Genomic DNA, 19,659 nt, shown 5'->3' on the forward strand with positions numbered 1-19,659 from the left:
GGTCCCGGCTCGGGAGCCGCAGTGTCTTGCTGAGGGAGGCTGGTTCTCAGCATGCCGGGCCCCCGGGTGGGCCGGTGCTCAGGAGGTGAGGAAGGAGAGGGCGCGGAGTGTGGTGGGGCACCGCCTGTGCTTTTTGCTGTTCTCTGTCACTTCTGAAAAAAGAAAGAAGCCCAACTCCCTGCCTTAGGAACCAAAAGGTGTCGGTGTGTTAAAAACATTCTGTGCAGTTTTGCCATTGTTTTCAAGAACCTCCGTCAAGGCAGCTTTAATTCTGTGATGCACAAAATAAATTCTACTAGCATTTCAAATCGATTTTTTGATTTCAGAATAGCGTTAGATTTACAGAAAAGTTGCAAGGATCATACAGAACGTTGCCATCAGCCGCACCTGGTTCCGCCTACGAGTAACATTTTACATTCATATGCCACAATGATACTTGCTTTATTTCTTATTTCACCTTAAAAAAAAAAAAAAGATTGATTGATTGCTTTGAGAGAGAGACAGCGTGCAGTGGAGAGGGGCAGAAAGAGAGCAAATCCTCAAGCGGACTCCCCATTGAGTGCAAAGACTGACGTGGGTCTCAATTCCACGACCCTGAGATCATGACCCGAGCCAAAATCAAGAGTCACATGCTTAACCGACTGCGCCACCCAGGCGCCCTAATGACACATTTTTTATTAATCAGAGGCACACTTTATCGGGATTTCCTTAGTTTATCCCTAACATCCTTCCTTTGTTGTTCTAGGATCCCCTCCGGGATTGCATTCGGTCGTGCTCTCTCCCGAGGCTCCTCTAGACTGACCTTTTCCCAGATTTTCCTTCTTTCTGATGACCGACAGTTTGGAGAAGCCCTGGTCGGAGCGTTCATTGTCTTTTGACTTGGGTTTGTCTGGCAGGCCCTGGGGTTTAGGGAGAAGACTGTAGAGGGAAAGGGTATTTCTGTCCCATCCTGTCCAGGGACCATACTGTCGACGTGACTCATCACCATGACGCTGGCCCGAATACAGTTCACCAGGTTTGTCCACAGTGAAGTGACTGCCCGCCCTGCCGCCACCCCGTGCTGCGTGGAAGGCAGTCACCATGCAACCCACGCCTAATAGAGGACTGTGCGCCACCTCCTTGGGGATAAACCATCTACGTAAATGATCTGGAATTCTGCACGAGAGAAATTATCTTTTCCCACCCATTTAATTATTTATCCAGTCATTCTATCAGTCTGGAATCCTGGGTATTTATTTTATGCTTTGGGCTATAATCTGGTGCTACTGTCTGTATTCCTCACTGAAGTGATCCCAGCTCTGGCCACTAGGGGCGCTCTTTCAGTTGACTCCTGGGGCCCTTTGACTTGGCCCCATCTGTTTTGGGTTTGGGGCTTTACTCTTGCTTCCGAGCCCGTCCAGACTCTCTATCTGTCCAGGTGGCTCCAAGCTCATGATGGAGCGCCCTGCCCCAGCCCCAGATCTGGGCATCTCCCCGAGGAGTCCTGGTTCTTAGTTGTTGCAGAATTGTGTTAGTAACCAGGGCTTGGGTGCTGGGTGCCCTTGCGTCCGGTATTCTCAGCAGGCAGAGCTGAGGAATATGTTTATCCTGGGGCGCCTGGGAGGCTCAGTCAGTTGAGCATCCGACTCATGGTTTCAGCTCAGGTCATGACCTCATGGGTTGTGGGATCGAGCCCCATGTCAGGCTCCACGCTCAGTGGAGAATCTGCTTGAAGATTCTGTCCCTCCCCCCGCTTGCATGTTCTCTCTCTCTCTCTCTCAAATAAATAAATCTTTAAAAAAAAAAAAAAAAGAAAAGAAGTGTGTTTCTACTGACCCATGTTTACATACATAGGTATAATTTGTACCTGTCGCCGCATCAGGCTAAACATGGCTTCATAGTGAGGTCTCCTACCGTCAGCTGGTTCAGCGCCATCCCCCTTGCTTGTCTGTACCCTCCCTCTGCAACAGTGAGACGCTGGGCTCCCACCATCTTCCTTGCTGCTCCTTAATTGTTCACTGCTGGGCGCATGACAGTGGTTTCAGGGATGTTGACCGACCATGCCTGGTGGAAAACAACATTACTGATCCAAGCACAGTGCACAGATGGGCTCCTTGGCCATCTTACATTCTCTCCCTGTTTCCACAGCACCTTCCTGGCCACCCCTTTCCAAGAGGTTAGAGCACATTCTTGTGGCATAGTTCCATTCTTTTCTCCATCGTGGGTTCCCCCAGCCCCTAACGGATTTTCATCAGCATACATTAAATTTCCTTCTTTGTGCTGTAAGAGTCTGGAGGTTTCGACAGATGCTTGGTGTCACCTAGCCACCATACAGCCTCATACAGATTACCACCTTCAAATGCTCTCACATCTTACCTAATTCAGCTTCCCACCTTGACTTGGCCAACCTCTGGCAACCACTGGTCTGATCTTTGTCTCTGTAGTTTTGCCTTCAGTGACATCATGCAGATGGAGCCATTCAGCCAGGCTGCTTTCACGAAGCAGTGAGGACTTAAGGCTCGTCCCTGTCTATGCGCATTGCTTCCTTCCTTTCTTTCTTTCCTTTTTCTTTTTCTTTTTTTTCTGAATCATATTCCGTTGTCTGGATGGGCCACAATTTGTTTAGCCACTCCCCAACTGAAGGACATCTCAGTTGCTTCTGGTTTTTGACAGTCATGAATATAATTGCTGTAAGTATTAAATATAGGTTTTATAGAGACATAAGTTTTCAGATCAGTTGAGGACCTCATGCCACGCGATGATGGGCTCATTTAACAACCACCAAACTGTCTTCCAACGTGCCTTCCATTTCACATCCTCACCAACAATGAATGAGAGTCCCTGGTGCTCTGGTCCGGGCCAGCAATCGCTATTTTGTTTGTTTTTTGGATTTTAGCCACCCTAATAGGTGTATAGAGATATCTCATTATTGTTTTAATCTGCATTTCCCTAATGACAAAAGACGGCGGGCATCTTTTCATATGCTTATTTGCCATCTGTAGATCTTCTTTGGTGAAGTGTCTGTTCAGATCTTTTGCCCATTTTTTTAATTGGGCGGCTTGTGTTCTGCGTGCAGAGTTTTCAGCATTCTTTTTTATATTCTGTATACAAGTCTTCTGTCAGATACGTGATTTGCAAGTATCTTCTCCCGGTTCGTGGCTCTGTCTTTTCATCCTTGTAACAATGTCTTTCACAGTGCAAACATTTTTATAATTTTAATGAAGTCAAGCCATCATTTTTTTTTTTTCCTTACAGGGACTATGCTTTTGGTGTTGTATCTGAAAAGTCACCAAACCCGAGGACACAGAGTTTTCTCCTGTGTTTTCATCTAGAAGTTTTACAGTTTTGCATTTTACCCCAGGTCTTTGGTCCATTTCCAGTGTGTTTCCGCATAAGGAGGGAGATTGTGTCCAGCCTCATTGTTCAGCACCCTTTGTTGACAGTCTCCTCTGAGTTCTCTTTGCACCTTTGTCAGTTCTGCCAGCATTTTAAAATCGATGTCCCTTGCCGCCCCATCTACCGTGAGTTCTGTAAAAAGTTACTTTGACAAAGGAGGAAAGCTCTGATTGCGTTTTCTGCTTGTCTCACAGCAAGACCACTGGTGCAGACCTTGCCTTTAAGGACCACTGTCAACAACGGCACTGTGTTACCAAAGAAACCTAGTGGCTCCCTACCGTCCCCCTCGGGGACCAGGAAAGAAACTGCTGTGCCCGCCTCAACCAAAAGGTAGGTACCGAGTACCTTAACCCAGCTTGAAAAGGTGTTCCAGCTCAGGTTGGAAATAAATATTGCCTTTTTATGTGACACCACTTAATTTCTTGTCTGAGTTAAAACTCAATAAAAGTACGATGTTTGGTGTGTTGCTGTATCAGGACCTCTGTAAATGTATTTTTCTGCTTCTTTTAGACTTAATCTTACTGTCTTTGAAACCCCTTTGGCTAACACCACAGTGTGCCATTTTGTATTTTTGCTCGAGGGTCTCTTGAAAACACAAATGGGAGTGTAACCTGTGTTAAAAATGAATATGCTCTTTAAAAACTAATAAAAAATGCAGGTGAACCTGCGTGGCTCGGTCAGTACCTGCCTTTGGCTCAGGTCATGATCCCAAGGTTCCCAGATCGAGCCCAGCATCAGGCTCCCTCCTCAGCGGGGGTCTCCTGCCTGTGGCTCCTTCTGCTCACACGCTCTCTCTCTCTCTCCAATAAATAAATAAAATCTTTAAAAAAAAAATGCTCTTAAAAAAAAAGATATGCTCTTCCCAGCTTTATACTTGGCATAGAGCAAAATTCAGATTGCCGTACCAACCTTAACTTTTTCTCTATAAAATCCGGATAAGCTCATACTTTTAAATTGTGTTTAATGGTGAAGTTGTACATATGGATGTTGTCTGTCAGATAGAGCATAGTCTGCTTGTAACGTTTCTATAATGTCATGATTGTCGTATTAAAATTTCGTATCTTATATGCCAGGCCACTTGTCTAAGCTGTTAGGTTCTAGAAAATTAAACACCTGATGGTAATAGAGTCTAGAAAACCTTAAAGAAATTCTTGAGCATGTTGCCTGCTGGGCTTGCAGTGAGCCCACGGTAGAAGCTCTTAGGGCTCGTTACGGTACCAGCTGCCTAGCAGGGACCGGGTCAGGGTGCGTGAGCAGGCTCCGGGCCACACAGGGACCACCAGCGGGCTTGCAGGCTTTGGATCAGATGCTGGGCTGTGACTTGGAGGAACATGGCCATCCCATTCTCTCTTTCAAATATATAGTGTTCGTGCTCTCACTCAACAAGTGAACTTCCCTTGTGTGTTTATCAGATAGAGTTTCATGTGCTTAGTGTTTGGGAATTTTAAGAAAATTGATTTTGGGGCGCCTGGGTGGCTCAGTTGGTTGGACGACTGCCTTCAGCTCAGGTCCCGATCCCAGAGTCCTGGGGTCAAGTCTCGCATTGGGATCGTGGCACTACGGAAGTCTGCTCCCTCTGACCTTCTCCCCTCTCATGCTCTCTCTCACTGTCCCTCTATCAAATAAATAATCTTTAAAAAAAAAAAAAAAAGAAAATTGATTTTGCAAGGCTTTTTGAAACTTAAAAATGACATTCTTAGCCTCATGTTGTATCTGTGTGATAGTTGCTTGAATCATTTTTCTAATCAGCATGAAGTGACCTCTCCTGCATTCTAACGGGTGACAGTAGATACGGACTACCTTTTTTTTTTTTTTTTTTGGTCTAGATTTCAAAGATGGTCAAGGCCGACTTTATTTTAGGATTCCGATTGCCAGCTGTTATAATACACAGTAAATGTACCGTCTCGGCCATTTGTAAGCGCACAGTTCAGTAGCATTAAGGACTGTTGCACTATGTTGTGCAGCAGATCTCAGGAAGTCTTTCATCTTTTCTTTCTGTTTCTTTTTAAAATTATGTATTTATTTATTTAAGTTTTAATTCCAACCCAGTGAACCTACAGACTTGTATTAGTTTCAGTGAGAAGTGCTTGTAGAGCGATTCAGCGCTTCCGCACGAAGGCCGGCGCTCGTCGGGACAAGGCCCTCCTCCGTCCCCAGCCCCACCCCCTCCTCCGGCCACACCCCCCCCCCCCCCCCCCCCCCGCTTCCCCCAGCCCCACCCCTCTCCTCTGCGCACCTTCAGTTTGAAGAACTTCTTCACCTCACAACACCGAATCTCTACACCTGTTAAATGGTAATTCCTATCCCCAGCCCTTGGCAATCACCTTTCTGCTTTCTGTCTCTGGGACTCTGACTGCTTTCCATTTATTTGTCCCTTTGTGCCGGAGTCCTTTCAAGTAGCATCCTGTCCTCCAGCTTCATCCATATTGTGGCATTTCACAGGACTTCCTTCTTTCTTTTTTTTTTTTTTTTTAAGATTTTATTTATTTATTTGACAGAGAGAGATCACAAGTAGGCAGAGAGGCAGGCAGAGAGAGGGGAGAAGCAGGCTCCCCGCTGAGCAGATGGCCTGACTCAGGGCTTGATCCCAGGGCTCTGGGAGCATGACCTGAGCCTAAGGCAGAGGCTTAACCCACTGAGCCAGCCAGGTGCCCCAGGATTTCCTGCTTTCTTAAGTCTGTGTCACACACCCCCACACCCCCACACCCCACATTTTCTTTATCCATTCAACTGTTGATAGCCATTTGGCTTGTTTCTCCCTCTTGGCTGTTGTAAATGATGCTACAGTTACTGTGGTTGTACAAATAGCTCTTCAAAATCCTGCTTTTAATTCTTTTGGGTATATACCCAGAAGTGGGATTGTTGAGTCACAAGGTAATTCTATTTTTAATGTTTTCGGGAACTGCCATACTGTTTTCTAGAACGGCGACACCATTTTACATACCCACCACCAACTTTTAGTACAAAAGTTCTAATTTCTTCTCATCCCTGCCAAAAACTTGTCATTTTCTGTTCTTTTGCAAGTGGCCATCCTAATGGATATGAGGTGATACCTCATTGTGGTTTTGATTGGCATTTCTCATACGATAAGTGACATTGAGCATCTTTTTTTTTTTTGTAAGTAATCTCTATGTCCAATATGCGACTCAAACTCATGACCTGAGATCAAGAGTCACAGACTTTACTGACCGAGCCAGCCAGCTACCTGGATATTTAGCATTTTGTTATATGCTTGTGGGCTGTTGTGTATCTTCTTTGGAGAAATGTCTGTTCAAGCCCTTTGCCAATGTTAATTATTTGAATTATTTATTTAAATTAAATTATTGTTTAAATGATCATTTAAATTATTCCTTTTCCTGTCCTTCTTCCAGAGCTGTAGGATTTGCTTATGCATTTTGGGTGTGAGCTCCTCATTAGAGACGCCGTTTGCAAACATGTCCTCCTGTCCCGTAGATTGCCATTTCACTCTGTTGTTTCCTTGATGCACAAGAGTTTTTCATTGTGATGTAGTTCCAAGTGTCTATTTTTGCTCCTCATGCCACATCCAAGAAATTATTGGCAAATACAGTATCCCAGAGATGTCCCCTGGTGTTTCCTTCTGGGGCTCTTATGGTTTTAGGTCATGCATTTAGGTCTTGAACCCCTTTCGAGTTAATTTTTGTGTATTGTCTAAGGTCAGGGTCCAAGTTCATTCTCCTGCGTGTGGATATTCAGTTCTCCCTTTGCCATTTGTTGAGAAGGACTGTCCTTTTCCTGTCGTGTGCCCTTGGCTCCCTTGTTGAAGATCATTTGGCCACATACTCAGGGGTTTATTTCTGGGCTCTCTATTCTGTTCCATTGATCTATTTTCTCTCTTTGTGCTAATAAAGATACCCCACCAAGTTGATTAGTGTTACTTTGTAGCTTATTTTGAAATCAGATACTTTGAAGCCTCTGACTTTGTTCCTCTTTTTCAAGGCTGTTTTGGCTATTCAGGATCCCTTGAAATTCCTTCTAAATTTTAGGATTTTTTTTCTATTTCTGCAAAAAATACCACGTTGATGCATTGAATCTATAAATCATTTTGGGTAGGATAGACATTTTAACAATATTAGGTCTTCCAATTCATGAAAATGGGGTGGATTTCTACTTATTTATGTCTTCTTTGATTTCTTTTAGCAACGTTTTATAGTTTTTCATGTACAAGTCTTTCACTTCGTCAGTTAAATTTATTCCTGAGTATGTTATCCTTTTTGATCGGGCAGCAAATGGGATTTTTTCCTTTTTTGTGTTAGTCGTTTTTATTGTATAGGAATGCAACTGATTTTTGCTGATTTTTGTATCCCACAACTTTGCTTAAATTATTTATTAGGTTTAAAATGTTTGTGTGTGTGGAATCTTTAGGACTTTCTACATGTAAGGTCATGCCATCTGCAAACAGATAACTGTTTCTCTTTTCTAATGTCAGTAGATTTCATTTCTCTTTCTTATCTAATTGTGCTGGCTAGGATTTCTAGTACCGTGTAGAACAGGAGTGACACAAGTGGATCTCCTTGCCTTGTTCCTGATCTTAGAGGTAAAGCTTTTAGTTTTTCAGTGTTGCATAGGATGTTAGCTGGGAGCTTTTAATTTAAAAGCTGTGAACTTTTATTATGTTAAGACAGTTTCCTTTTATTTCTAATTTGTTGAGAGTTTTTAACATGAAAGAATGTTGAGTTTTTCTGCATCCATTAAGATAGGGATGTGGTATTTCTCCTTCACTATGTTCATGTGGTGTATTACATTGGTTTTTGTATTTTGAACCATCCTTGCATTTCAGGTCTAGATCCCACTGGGCTATGGTCTAATGGTTCCCTCTTACCTGTGGTCTCACTTTCTGCAATTTCAGCTGCCCATAGTCAGCCTCAGTCCAGAAGCACATGACCCTCCTTCTGACATACCACCAGAAGGTCAGCAGTAGCCTGGCACTATGTCACAGTGCCTACCTCATTCATATCACATCAGCCCATCACATAGACATGGTACTGTGTCACATCACCACAAAAAGAAGGGTGAGTAGAGTATAATGAGAGATATTTTGAGAGACAGAGCCCACAGTCACATAACTTTTATTATAGTATGTTGTTATAATTGTTCTATTTTATTCTTAATTATTATTTTTAATCTCTTACTGTGCCCAATTTATAAATTAAACTTGATCAAAGATATGTACTTACAGGAAAAAGCTGTAAAAATAGGGTTTGGTACTACCCACTATTTTGGGCATCACTGGGGGTCTTAGAACATGTACTCCATGGAAAGGGGGGAGACTCCTGTAATCCTTTTAATGTGCAGTTGAATTCACTTTGATAGCATTTTATTGAGGATTTTTGCTTCAAGCTTCATCAGGGATATAGGTCAATAGTTTTCCTTCCTGTGTCTTTGTCTGGTTTTGGTATCATGAAATGAGATTGGAAGAATCCCCCCACCCCCCACCCTTCAGTTCTTTGAACAAGTTTGAGGAGAATTGGTGTTAATTCATCTTTAAATGTTTGGTAGGACTCTCTGGTGATGTTCTCTGGCTCTGGGCTTCTCTTTGTTGAAAGATTTTTTTTATTACTTTTGCAATTTCCTTCTAGTTATTGGTCTGTTGGGGTTTTTATTTCATCATGATTCAGTCTTGGAAGGTTGTATGATTCTGGGAATGGATCCATTTCCTCTAGGTTATCCACTTTGTTAGCATATAATTGCTCATAGTAGTCCCACAGAATTCTTATCACTTCTGTGGCGTCCACTATAAAATCCCCTCTTTCATTTCTAATTTTAGTTATTTGGGTCTCTTTTCTTTTTTCCTAGTCAAGCTGAGGATTTGTCAATTTTGTTGATCTTTTTTTTAAAAATATATAGTTTCATTGATTTTTTTTTCTTTTTTTCTATTCCTTGTTTTATTTATCTTTGCTCTAATCTTTATTAGGTCCTTGACTTCTACTAACTTTTGTTTCAGTTCTCCTTTTCCTTGTTCCTGGAGGTAGAAAGTTAGGTTGTTGTTTGAAATCCTTCTTCTCAACGCACATCTTTACTGCTGTAAAGTTCCCTCCAGTATTGTGTTCTCTGCATCCCACAGTTTTAGGGTGTTTTGTTTTTATTTTCATTTGTTTATAGATATTTTCTAAATTCCCTTGTGATTTCCTCTTCGACACATTGGTTATTCAAGAGCGAGACATTGTATTTCAAGAGTGACTTTTTTTTGAGAGAGAGAGAGAGAGCACACAAGTGCACATGAAGGGGGAGGGAGAGACCCTTAAGCAGGCTCCATGCTCAGTGCAGAACCCAACATGGGGCTCGATCTCACAACCCTGAGATGTTGACCTGAGCCGAAATTAAGAGTTGGATGCTTAACCAGTTGACTGAGCCACCAGGGCACCCCCTCAAGGGTGACTTTTTAAAGTAGCAAATTATTGTGGTGCCCAGCTGGCTCAATCAGTAGAGCCTGCGACTCTTGATCTTTAAGTCGTAAGTTTGAGCCCCACATTGGGTGTGGGGACTACTCAAAAAAAATTTCTCTTTTAAAAAATAAATAAAGTAGCAAATTACTAATGGAAAATGAGAAATTCTTTCCCTTTATTCTTGGATAAAATAAAATTTTATCATTTATACCTCTTATATATTTGGAATTTAAATAAAATAAAAACTTTTTTCAGGGCAAAAAAAAAAAAAAGGAAAGGAAAAATTGAAATACAAACACCATTACTGGCTTTCAGTTCATTTCATGAGAGCTTACTTCCAACATTCTTGCTCCTTGATTTTGTAGAATTCTCTCTGGTCCTAAGTAACTTTGATGTAGTGTGATAATGCCCTTCACTTTATAGACTGTGGATGGCTTTCTTAGACCTCGTAGGATTAATGCTAGATTAATGTGGCATAAATGCTAGAATTCCTGGCAAATTGTACTTTCAGTTCTAGTGTTTGAAACGTGTACTCAGAGTAGGGTAAGGCTGGGGAGTAGGTTTCTGAAACTGACCAGAGAAGTGAGGCGGGGCTCCGGAACCGGACAGATGCTCTCCGTGGGGTGTGAAAACATGGAGGCATCCGTGGGTGCTTTGGGCCCCCCTAAGTCAGTGAAGCTGGCAGAAATCATTCGTCAATAATAACAGAAGCATATAAAGTACCATGTTTTTAATATTGGTATCACTAGTCCTCAAAATGACTTGGAAGGTAGATATTAGTATTTCTATTTTATAAGAAGACTGAAGCTCAGAAAAATGAGGAAACGTCCCCAGGTCCCACAGGCACAGAGCTGGGAAGGGGCTCAGACCCAGGTTCACGTGCATCTAGAGCCCGTGCTCCTCCCGCGACGCTAGGCTGTTTCCCCCAGATGTCCAGGTCAGCATTTACATCGGCTCATAAAAAAGCACTTGATATAATTACCGTTTGGAAATGATTCCTCTTGTATGCCCCATGCTGTCTGCGTGCTGCTGTCAGGACAGCGATGTTCTCAGATGCCCCCGTTGGTGCCGATGGGAGCAGCTGATGGGACCTTGTGGCAGCAGGTCTGGGAGATAGGACTGCTGGGTGCTTAGGGGCTCAGGGGCTGGACTCCAAGGACAGAACTGGCCATCTGCTGTGAGCAGAGGCCTGGGTCCTCTGCCCCCATGTCAGCTTTATTCACGAGAGCTCATGGTTAGTGACTGCTCTCAGCAAGATTAGCTTAGGAGGAAAGGAAGGAAAGAAGGGAGGGAGGAAGGAAGCCTGGTTATGTGTGGTACAGCCGCCATATTGTGTGCCTGTGTACGTGTCAACACTTAAACAACAACCTTCCTTCCAGAAATATTCTAAGGCCTTTGCAGATGCTTCTTTTTACTTTACAGAATAATCAGTTTGGTTCGTCTAATCAGCTGTTGTCAAGCAGCCAACCAGTAATACGTGGTTTTCTCAATTGAGTGTCCAAGACTCTTGGTTTTCAGGGTAGGACATGATGATCCATTAATTTTGTTTTTCTGGCTTTTATGGGCATCCGTGGATGTGAGTTCCCATCCAGTTGGATGCTGGAAACCCAAACTGTAGCCTCTAATTATTCCTCTGTGGTCAAGTTCCTATACATCTCTCATTAGGAGAGAATTCTGAAAAGAGCAAGAAGCACTCTGGGCATCCTGAATATTAAGAATAAAATAGCTTTCAGGACGTTTCAAATATGTTTACAATCATGCAGGAATTTTTCTATAATCCGAGTTCCAAATTAACCAAGTCGGGGCATCTGCACTGTGTGGATGGATATATGTTTGTTTTCTGTCCTATGGGTTTTTTCAGCCTGGTGCTTAAGAACAAAATCTCCTTTGGAAATTGTCCAGCCCCCAGCGGTTGTGCTTTGTGTCACCAATTAAGACTTCGATTGGGGGCTTGATTTGGAATCCTTGGGAAAAGCTTTGTTTCCATTAGTCAAAGGAAAAAAGGCAGAAAATCCGGGGAAGACATTCTAGGTCATACCTAGCTCAGCGGGGTGCTAACGCGGACAATAGAGTAACATTTCCACTGGCTCAGAACAGAGACAATCACTCATTCTTTTTGCTCCTAAGTAGAGTTTTACAATAGCGGAGCTGTGAGAAGAGAGATCAAAAGAACAAAACTGGTACAAAACAGAGCATTATTTTAAAAACACGCTGTTCCAAGTGTAAAATAGGGGGGATAAGCATCTATCGCTTCCAAATAAACAGCTGACAGTGCTTTGGAAAAATGGTTACACCTGTTAGAAAGACCCATTTGTAAATGCTGGACATGCACGCAATCTCAAAAAGTAGAAAAGGAAATCTGATTTTCTGGGGGGAGTTTTAATTATTATTATTAGATCCATTGAAACGTGATGTTAAACTCACCTTTTGAGTCTGTTTCTGTAGCAAAATAGAGATAGAGTCATTCTGCCATTGAACAGAGGAAGATGACTTGGCTCCTGTCGCTTGATCAGAAGTGACACAGTCACCCCCTGGGTTTAGGGATCTGGGTTCACATGGTAGAACAGAAGTTTCTGAAGATCCGTCAGATTCTCCAAGACCACTAGCCTTCCTAGGACATGACGAAGAGAGGGAGATAAGAGCATTTTGTAATTATGAAATGAGTGATCTCCTGCAAGAATTGGAACTTGCTGGGGCACCTGGGTGGCTCAGTCGGTTAAGTTTCTTCCTTCAGCTCAAGTCATGATCTCAGGGTCCTGGGATCGAGCCCCCATGTCAAGCCCCACATCAGCCCTTCCTCCTCAGTGGGGGTCTATTTCTTCCCCTCACTCTCCCTCTGTGATCTCCCTCTGTCTCCCCCCAACCCCAAAATATAATATTAAAAAAAAAAAAAAAGGAATTGTAACTTGCAGGACACATTCCAGATTGGTCCTTGTCCCATGCTGACTCACCAGTGCTCAGCCCAGCATGCCTCGTAAGGTCAATGCCTCAGAAATATCTGTTGAGGGGTGCCTGGGTGGCCTGGGTGGCTCAGTGGGTTAAAGCCTCTGCCTTCGGCTCAGGTCATAGTCCCAGGGACTAGTCCCAGGGTCCTGGAATCGAGCCCCGAGTCGGGCTCTCTGCTCAGCGGGGAGCCTGCTCATTCCTCTCTCTCTGCCTGCCTCTCTGCCTGCTTGTGATCTCTGTCTGTCAAATAAATAAATAAAATCTTAAAAAAAAAAAAAGAAAGAAATATCTGTTGAGTGGATAATTGTTCCAATCAAGGATCATCACCCCAGTGGGTGATGACAGGTGACATCTCAGGAGACCTCTGGTGGTATGCAAGCGCTACCTGTCTGTTTTCTGTTTTTTCATTTGTAAACGTTTGGGATCTTCTTACACAATTCTGGAAAGCCAATCCTTGATTCCAGATCACATAATGAGAGACACATAACTGTAGCTTGTTGCTCAGAGTTACTGTCTAACCGTAGGAAGAAAGCTTGCCACCAGTCACCCTTGCATAAACTTTCATTAAGTCTACAATTCAGTTTAAATTGTCAAAAACCTTCAAATGGGTGCAGAATGAAATATAAAGAACCATTTTATTTTCAGAACTTAGAAGGTTTTTGGTTTGGCCCTGGGGTTAGAGACCAGGAGCAAAAGGCAGAGAAGTTGGGATCCATGCATTTTTATACCAAAAATGTTTTACTTGCTTTAAGTGCTAAAAAATGTATTCCATTATGGTACAGTCTCTCACAAGCCAGACCTTCTACCACTTTCACAATGAAGAGAAATATTTTCCCTTGCTGTCCAGAGGGAACGTAACTTCTTCGATTTTTCGCTGCTGGTTATCGAAGGAGGCTTCTCGCAGTGAGCGTGCGGTGTTACTCCCTCTGGCTGCCCTCGATCCTGTGAATGTCTCGTCTTCCAGCTTTCTCTTCTGTCCTTCGATTAGAGTCCTGGTAAATCCTCTTTAATTCAGAAGAGCTCTTGGCTCTCAAAAGGAAATATCTTGTTTTTCCTCTGTATCCAACAATAGTGTATATATATATATTTTTTAAGTTTCACATTTTAATGCAAATATGCAGATGACTAATATCTGGGAAGAGCTGTGATGAATTACATCCCAGTCTGTACAGGCAGACGGAAATGTTCTCGTTTTGGTGTGTGCTGTGTGTTCTGTTATTTATTGAAGCTTCGCAAAATACTTTTCCATGCTTCTGTCGTCACTCTCTGTGTCTTCCACTTTGTCCCCGTGGCTCTCGCGCGTAGATCGAACAGGTCTGTGGGTCTCCTGAACACGTGCAGATCAAGTAGAAGGACTCGAAGGCGAGGGGCCCTTCAGCGGAGCGCACAGTGCGGGCGCCGGAGGTCTCGTTACCACCGCAGCACGTCGGTCTTCAGGGTCTCCTGTTGGTCTAGCCTCAGATCCGTAACCATGTTAATGATTGATGCTCGTTGGATTTTCAGATGTTCAGCAGGTCCTCAGCCCTGTGTGCATGTAGCTCCTGAACCGTGTGCAGGCCTGAGTAGGAAGCCCCGCAGAGAGAACGAGGAGAGAAATAATCCCACTGGAGCTCCTGTGTCCCTCTGTGTCCTCATCTGTAGAAGGGGCTCACCTGACCTTTGCGGGGGACTCGATGAAGTCCCATATGCCAGCCGAGAAGTTCTTAGTTTATATGGCCCGTCCCTGCCACCTGCTAGTTCCTTGTTCCCATCCCTGGTGCCTCCTGGTAGATCTGGCCGCTAAGCTCAGCATTATTAGAAAATCGGTTAATGTTTGCTGTAACTGATGAACACTCATGGTTCTTCCAGCTCTGGAAGCGTCTTCTATACTAGTCTTTAAGTTGCCATGAACTTGCCGTGAACTCCCCGAAGGACACCACATGGGTGACGCTCAGGCTGGTGGCTGCTGCCACTGCTGCTCTCCCGGGGGGCCCGTCGGGGACCAGGCAGCGTGCCTCCGAGCCCCATGCTAGGTGCTTGGCAGAGAAAGATCCCGCAAGGTTAAATCAGCTCACTGTGTCTTATCTCTGGAAGAAATTAAACTTTAAGCACAAAGATTTCTAGAATTTTTAGACCTCAGTCCCAAATTTGAGAAATGCAGTGCTCTCCTAAGATCTGTAATTTCCTTGTCCCCAAATTGAGCATTCTAAAAATGCACAATTTTGACCTTAAGGCATCCCCGTTCAGATCGCAGTTGTGAGATTCTGGTGCTCCAGATCCGAAGCTTCCTTAGTTCCCGGAAAGTCTGTGCGGAAAGCGCACTGATGTCATCACAGTGACGGTCACGTGGCTTGTTTTTGCTCACCCAGAGGGCGCAATGGTTTTTCAAAAGCTGATACGCAAAAAAAAAAAAAAAAAAGATACGCCACGCAGGTTTTAAAAACATGCAAAGAGATCCTTCTCTGAGTGCTGAGCATTTCCAAAGGGAAAGGGACTGAACCTGGCCTGAAGGAAGGGGGTGAGGACAGGCGAGTCAGAGTGTGTGTGTGGGGGGCTACTGAGAAACGCCAGTGCGCAGCTGTGCTGTGTCATTAGGAGAAAGGGGGCCTCAGACCCTCCCCCCAGGAGTGTAGCCTTGGTCGTAACTGCCGTGATTCCCGTGTTCCCCGGTTGAAATGGGATCTGATCGGCCACCCTCCCTGGGCCCGTCCTGTCGCAGCCACCTGGCACTAGTGTCTCGTCCCATCTCCACCGGCAGCCCCGGCTCTGTCTGCACCTGCTTCCTCCTGCCTGCAGGCCCCTCTCCTGGCTTCCTCCTCCCGCCTCTCCAGCCTTCTCCACGGGCTGGCTCACATGCCGAGAGCAGGTGTTAGAGCGCCTCGCGACGGGCTCTCTGTGATATGCCCACTTACTGATTCACTTATTTCCGTCTTTTTCACTGAATGAACATCAAACTTCTGTACCTGGTTCTCAAATTACATAAGAAGGCCCACGAGCTAAGGTCCCGAGGAACGCGTGGCCTCTCGTGAGGACCTGGACATCACAGGGATGCCCGTAATTCACGGCTGTGCTCCAGGCACTGCGCGTCCCACCTGCAGCCCAGGTCCTGGCTGAGGTACCTCGTGCCACACGGGTCTGCCGCTCTCCTAGCACATCTCTCCCCGCCTGTGGGATGACGACACATTCATGCCATTCATTTCATCTCTCCCAGAAATTCGCCATCTCCAGGAAGTCTTCCCAGACATCGCCCCCAGACCCCCACCCATCCGGCTCCCCCTGGCTACACTGCAGGGGTGCTACCTCCACACTGGGGCATCACACACAGGGTGGACCGTGTTTGTCATTACCAGGGGTGTCCTATTTCCATTTGTCCCACCTGTGCCCTTAGACCAGAGCTCCTCCGTCTCGGCGCTGTGGACTTTGAGGGGCTGTGTGGTTCTTGTCGCCAGGTTGTCCGGGGAGTTGTGCAACTTTCGGCAGCATCTCTGGCCTGTCCACCTACTTGATGCTGGTAGCAGCCTTCTCCCCGCAGTTGGGACCATTAAAGATGTCTCCAGACATCGCCAAATGCCCTCTGGGGGTGTCACCCCTGCCTTAGACTGAACCCTGCTCCGGGGCAGGCTCCTTCTTGCGAAACTGCTGGAGTGCGCTCAGCCTTGGCTGGTGGATTTCCCTCGTGGTTTCTGCTGTGACATTGAACTGGGTACCAGTTGCCACTGTTTCAAAGGCAGCGAACAGAGGCATTGATTCCAAGTGACGTTCTGCAGTGAAGAATATGGACAGACAGACACACACACATAGAGACAGACATTCTATAGGTAGGATCAGAGCCGAGCTCTTAAATAGCCATGTGAAAGTACAATGTTCCGTGTAATATATTTTTATGCTTGGCAGTAAAATAAAAGCACCCCATTAAGAATCTCGTTGCCCTTTACCTCTCCCTGTAGCACCATCAAGAGGACCAGCTCCTCCGAGAGAGTATCTCCTGGCGGCCGGAAGGAAAGCCATGGGGATTCCAAAGGAAACCGAAACCGCACAGGATCCACGAGCAGCTCTTCCAGCGGCAAGAAGAACAGTGAGAGGTAAGGGGCTTCCCCTCTGGGCTCCTGCTGTCGGCATGTTCTGTTACTTCTTTTCCCCAGAGATGAATCAGAAGATCCCCTAAAATGCACGCGAGCTTCGAGCTCTCCACGGAGGGCAGGCCTTCTGAGAGCGCTGCGGGCACTCAGCCACTGGCCTGTGGCGGCAGGCCCTCAACCCAGCTCCCACCGTCACTGTCCAGCTAGAGGGCAAGATCTTCAAATCCCACCACCCTGATGCCGACAGAAAGAATTCCCAAGAATTCTTGGGAACTGGGGGAAAAACCATTCTGAATTTCCTTATGGAGCACTCTGTACTTCTAGTACATTCTGCTGCCATTTTGAAATTAGTTTCACTGGGTTGTTTAACTTTGTCAACCGTATTTCCCAAGGCAGACTGGATGAAAAGTTGAAGTTTTATCATTTGTCAGAAACCATTTTTAATACGGAGCCGATAGCAGGTATAGAACCGTTTCTTTCTGGTCTCACAAAACACGCTTACTTCTAATTCTGAATTTTCCCTTTGAGGTTAATTTATCATGGATTATGATAAACACCTACACAACTACTAGTAGCCTTTTATTAGTGAAAGGGAATTGTTGCCGTTTTAATGGCCCGTGTCAGGTGTACTAACGTGTGAGGCACGGGAGACCGGTGTCTCTGGGCACATACCTGACGCTGCACTTTATTCTCTTTTTAAACATCGTTCTACTCTCTCTCTGTTGAGCAAGGCTGAGGAAGGGATTTCAGCTTCGCAGGCTAACCGTGGCTTTTTCCCCCCCAAATGTTTATGTAAGAAGAAGGCTTAGTCATAAAGCGATCGACTCCAACCCGCAGGCTGGAAAAATTCCAAGTTTGTAAACCCACTCGGATTCAGTCCTGCAAGGAACCTTAAATTCTTTTTGAGTTTTATCCCTGAAAGGTACCTTTTGTGGAAAAGATGCAGGCACTTTCCCCAACTGTAGCAGGTTAGGGCCCCCCACTGTCAAATAACAGCCTCAGAGACTGACATGGGCCTCTGTCTTCTAATTTAGACTGTTAGTACTTCTTATCAGAAGATTATGTTAAGTGGACCATAATATCTTAGAAATAAGGCCACGTGGCTCCATTGGCAATAGAGCGTAAATGGGCCTTGCCGCAGGCTCCTCTGAGTTTAGGGTAAGCTTGGAAGTTGGCCTGAAATGTCTAGATCTTGGCAGTTCTTAAAAACTTGGCTCCTTCTGTGCACATCTGATTTTTATTAAGAATTTCCAAAGAGAATCTGCCTTGTGCAAACTCCAGATCTGTTTTATCTTTCAAATCCTATGGCATTGATAAATGCACTGGGTAAATATTTCCATAAAAGATATTTGCAAAAGGTTTTGTTTGGCTTTGTTTTGTTTTTACTGCCACGGTAGGAAATTTTGATTTGGAAATGAGGGATGGGGAAGATCTTCTCATTTTCTAAAAATAACTCAAGCAACTAAACATGTCCATTTAAAAATAAATCCTTTGTCTCGTTCGGACCCAGGAAAAGTTGAGGCCTGTGTGCCACTGAACAGTTGAGTTGCACACACCTGAGAAGGAAAGTTCTTGCCTTCTCGTAGGTAATTGCTGGTGTGGCAGATACCTTCAGGGGCCCAAGGGAATAACAGCCCAGTAACTGAGACAGGAAGAAGCAGCACGGAGAAGGTCAAGTTGGTGATTCAGTCTCTGCCTGACTCTACTTCCTTCCTCCTCTCCCTTCCCCGGTGAGCAGCCCCCGTCCTGGGCTCTGTTGGCCTGGCCCCAAACCAGAGCTGGAGTCTCCCGGACCAATGCCCGGTGGCCAGGACTTAAAGTGTTCAGAGAAAGCTGTAGGGACGTGGCCTGACATAACCGTCTTTAAACCACCGTGGTCTTCGGTGCTCTAAGACGGTGTGCTCGTCCAATGTCTGTCTGTCCATGGTTCCAGGAGGCCGTTGTCCATTTTCAGAGCTGGTCTTATGCGGTTCCTGGGGACAGCAAGACAAAATGGAAAGGGCACAAACTCTAGAGTAAAAGAAAGGTCTGGGTTTGTAAACCAGGAACTTCTCCAAGCTTCAGCTTTCACCTGGGTGTCTGAGGGATCTCAGACCCAGTCGCCTCGAATCTTGTCGAACTGACTGCCAGGGGAACCCCCAGCCCAAGGTTTGGCACCTGGTCGCGGGCATTATGGTGGCATTTATGGTGGTGGCGCCTGTTAGAGCACAAGGCCCGAGCAGAGCACAGGAGGATCGTTGACAAGGCTTCTGGAACTGGGAACTTACGTGGGGGTTACATGGGGGTGGAAGCAATTAGCCTTGTTTCTGGTCCGACACACATTCACTGAGGTTCGTGTGCATGATACAGTCCCAGGAACACAACCTGAGTTCGGGCAAGATCTAGAAGGGCTCAGGGGGGCAGGGGGCAGGGGGTGGTCAGAAAGTGTGACACGTCCGCACGGTTGTTCCCGCTGCACCAGAGGTGAGCAGGGCTGCAGGCGAGCTGGCCGGCATGCAGGGAGGCAGAGTGAGCCCAGGGGTGACCCTGTATGGGCCCGGCTTTGTGCAGCAAGTGCGCCGCGCACCCACGCCGGGGCCGTTTCTTGGGAGAAGCAGACTCTTGGCTCCCGAGTGCACATTGCCGCACACCATATGCAGAGCTGTCTTCCGCGCATGTGGCCCTTGTACGGAAATTGGAAAAAGCTTCCTCTCGCTCGAGGAAAACAATCCCACGTCAGCACGTATAGTTCTCGATGAGAATTCCAGCAAATATGAACACTCCATAAACCTCGTCTAAATCCTCATGTCAAACATAAAATAATCGGTGTTTTTGAGGTCCTCAATGTTCACAGTTTCCGAGATAGACTAATTTACTTGAAAATAATGGTGTGTTTT

The 19,659-nt window shown here is 45.4% G+C and overlaps 1 protein-coding gene across 4 annotated transcripts in view; it reads left to right on the forward strand.

Annotated features, from left to right (window-relative positions):
- EML1 (EMAP like 1) overlaps window positions 1-19,659 on the forward strand; it is a 174,008-nt gene that overhangs the window by 110,995 nt on the left and 43,354 nt on the right. For all 4 annotated transcript variants that reach the window (XM_032345246.1, XM_032345247.1, XM_032345244.1 and 1 more), the window contains exons 3-4: window positions 3,570-3,705; window positions 16,652-16,786. In XM_032345246.1, coding sequence (XP_032201137.1) covers window positions 3,570-3,705; window positions 16,652-16,786 — 271 coding nt within the window. The remainder of the gene's footprint in view (window positions 1-3,569; window positions 3,706-16,651; window positions 16,787-19,659) is intronic.

This window comes from Mustela erminea, chromosome 5, assembly GCF_009829155.1.
Source record: "Mustela erminea isolate mMusErm1 chromosome 5, mMusErm1.Pri, whole genome shotgun sequence".
NCBI classification, from domain to species: domain Eukaryota; kingdom Metazoa; phylum Chordata; class Mammalia; order Carnivora; family Mustelidae; genus Mustela; species Mustela erminea.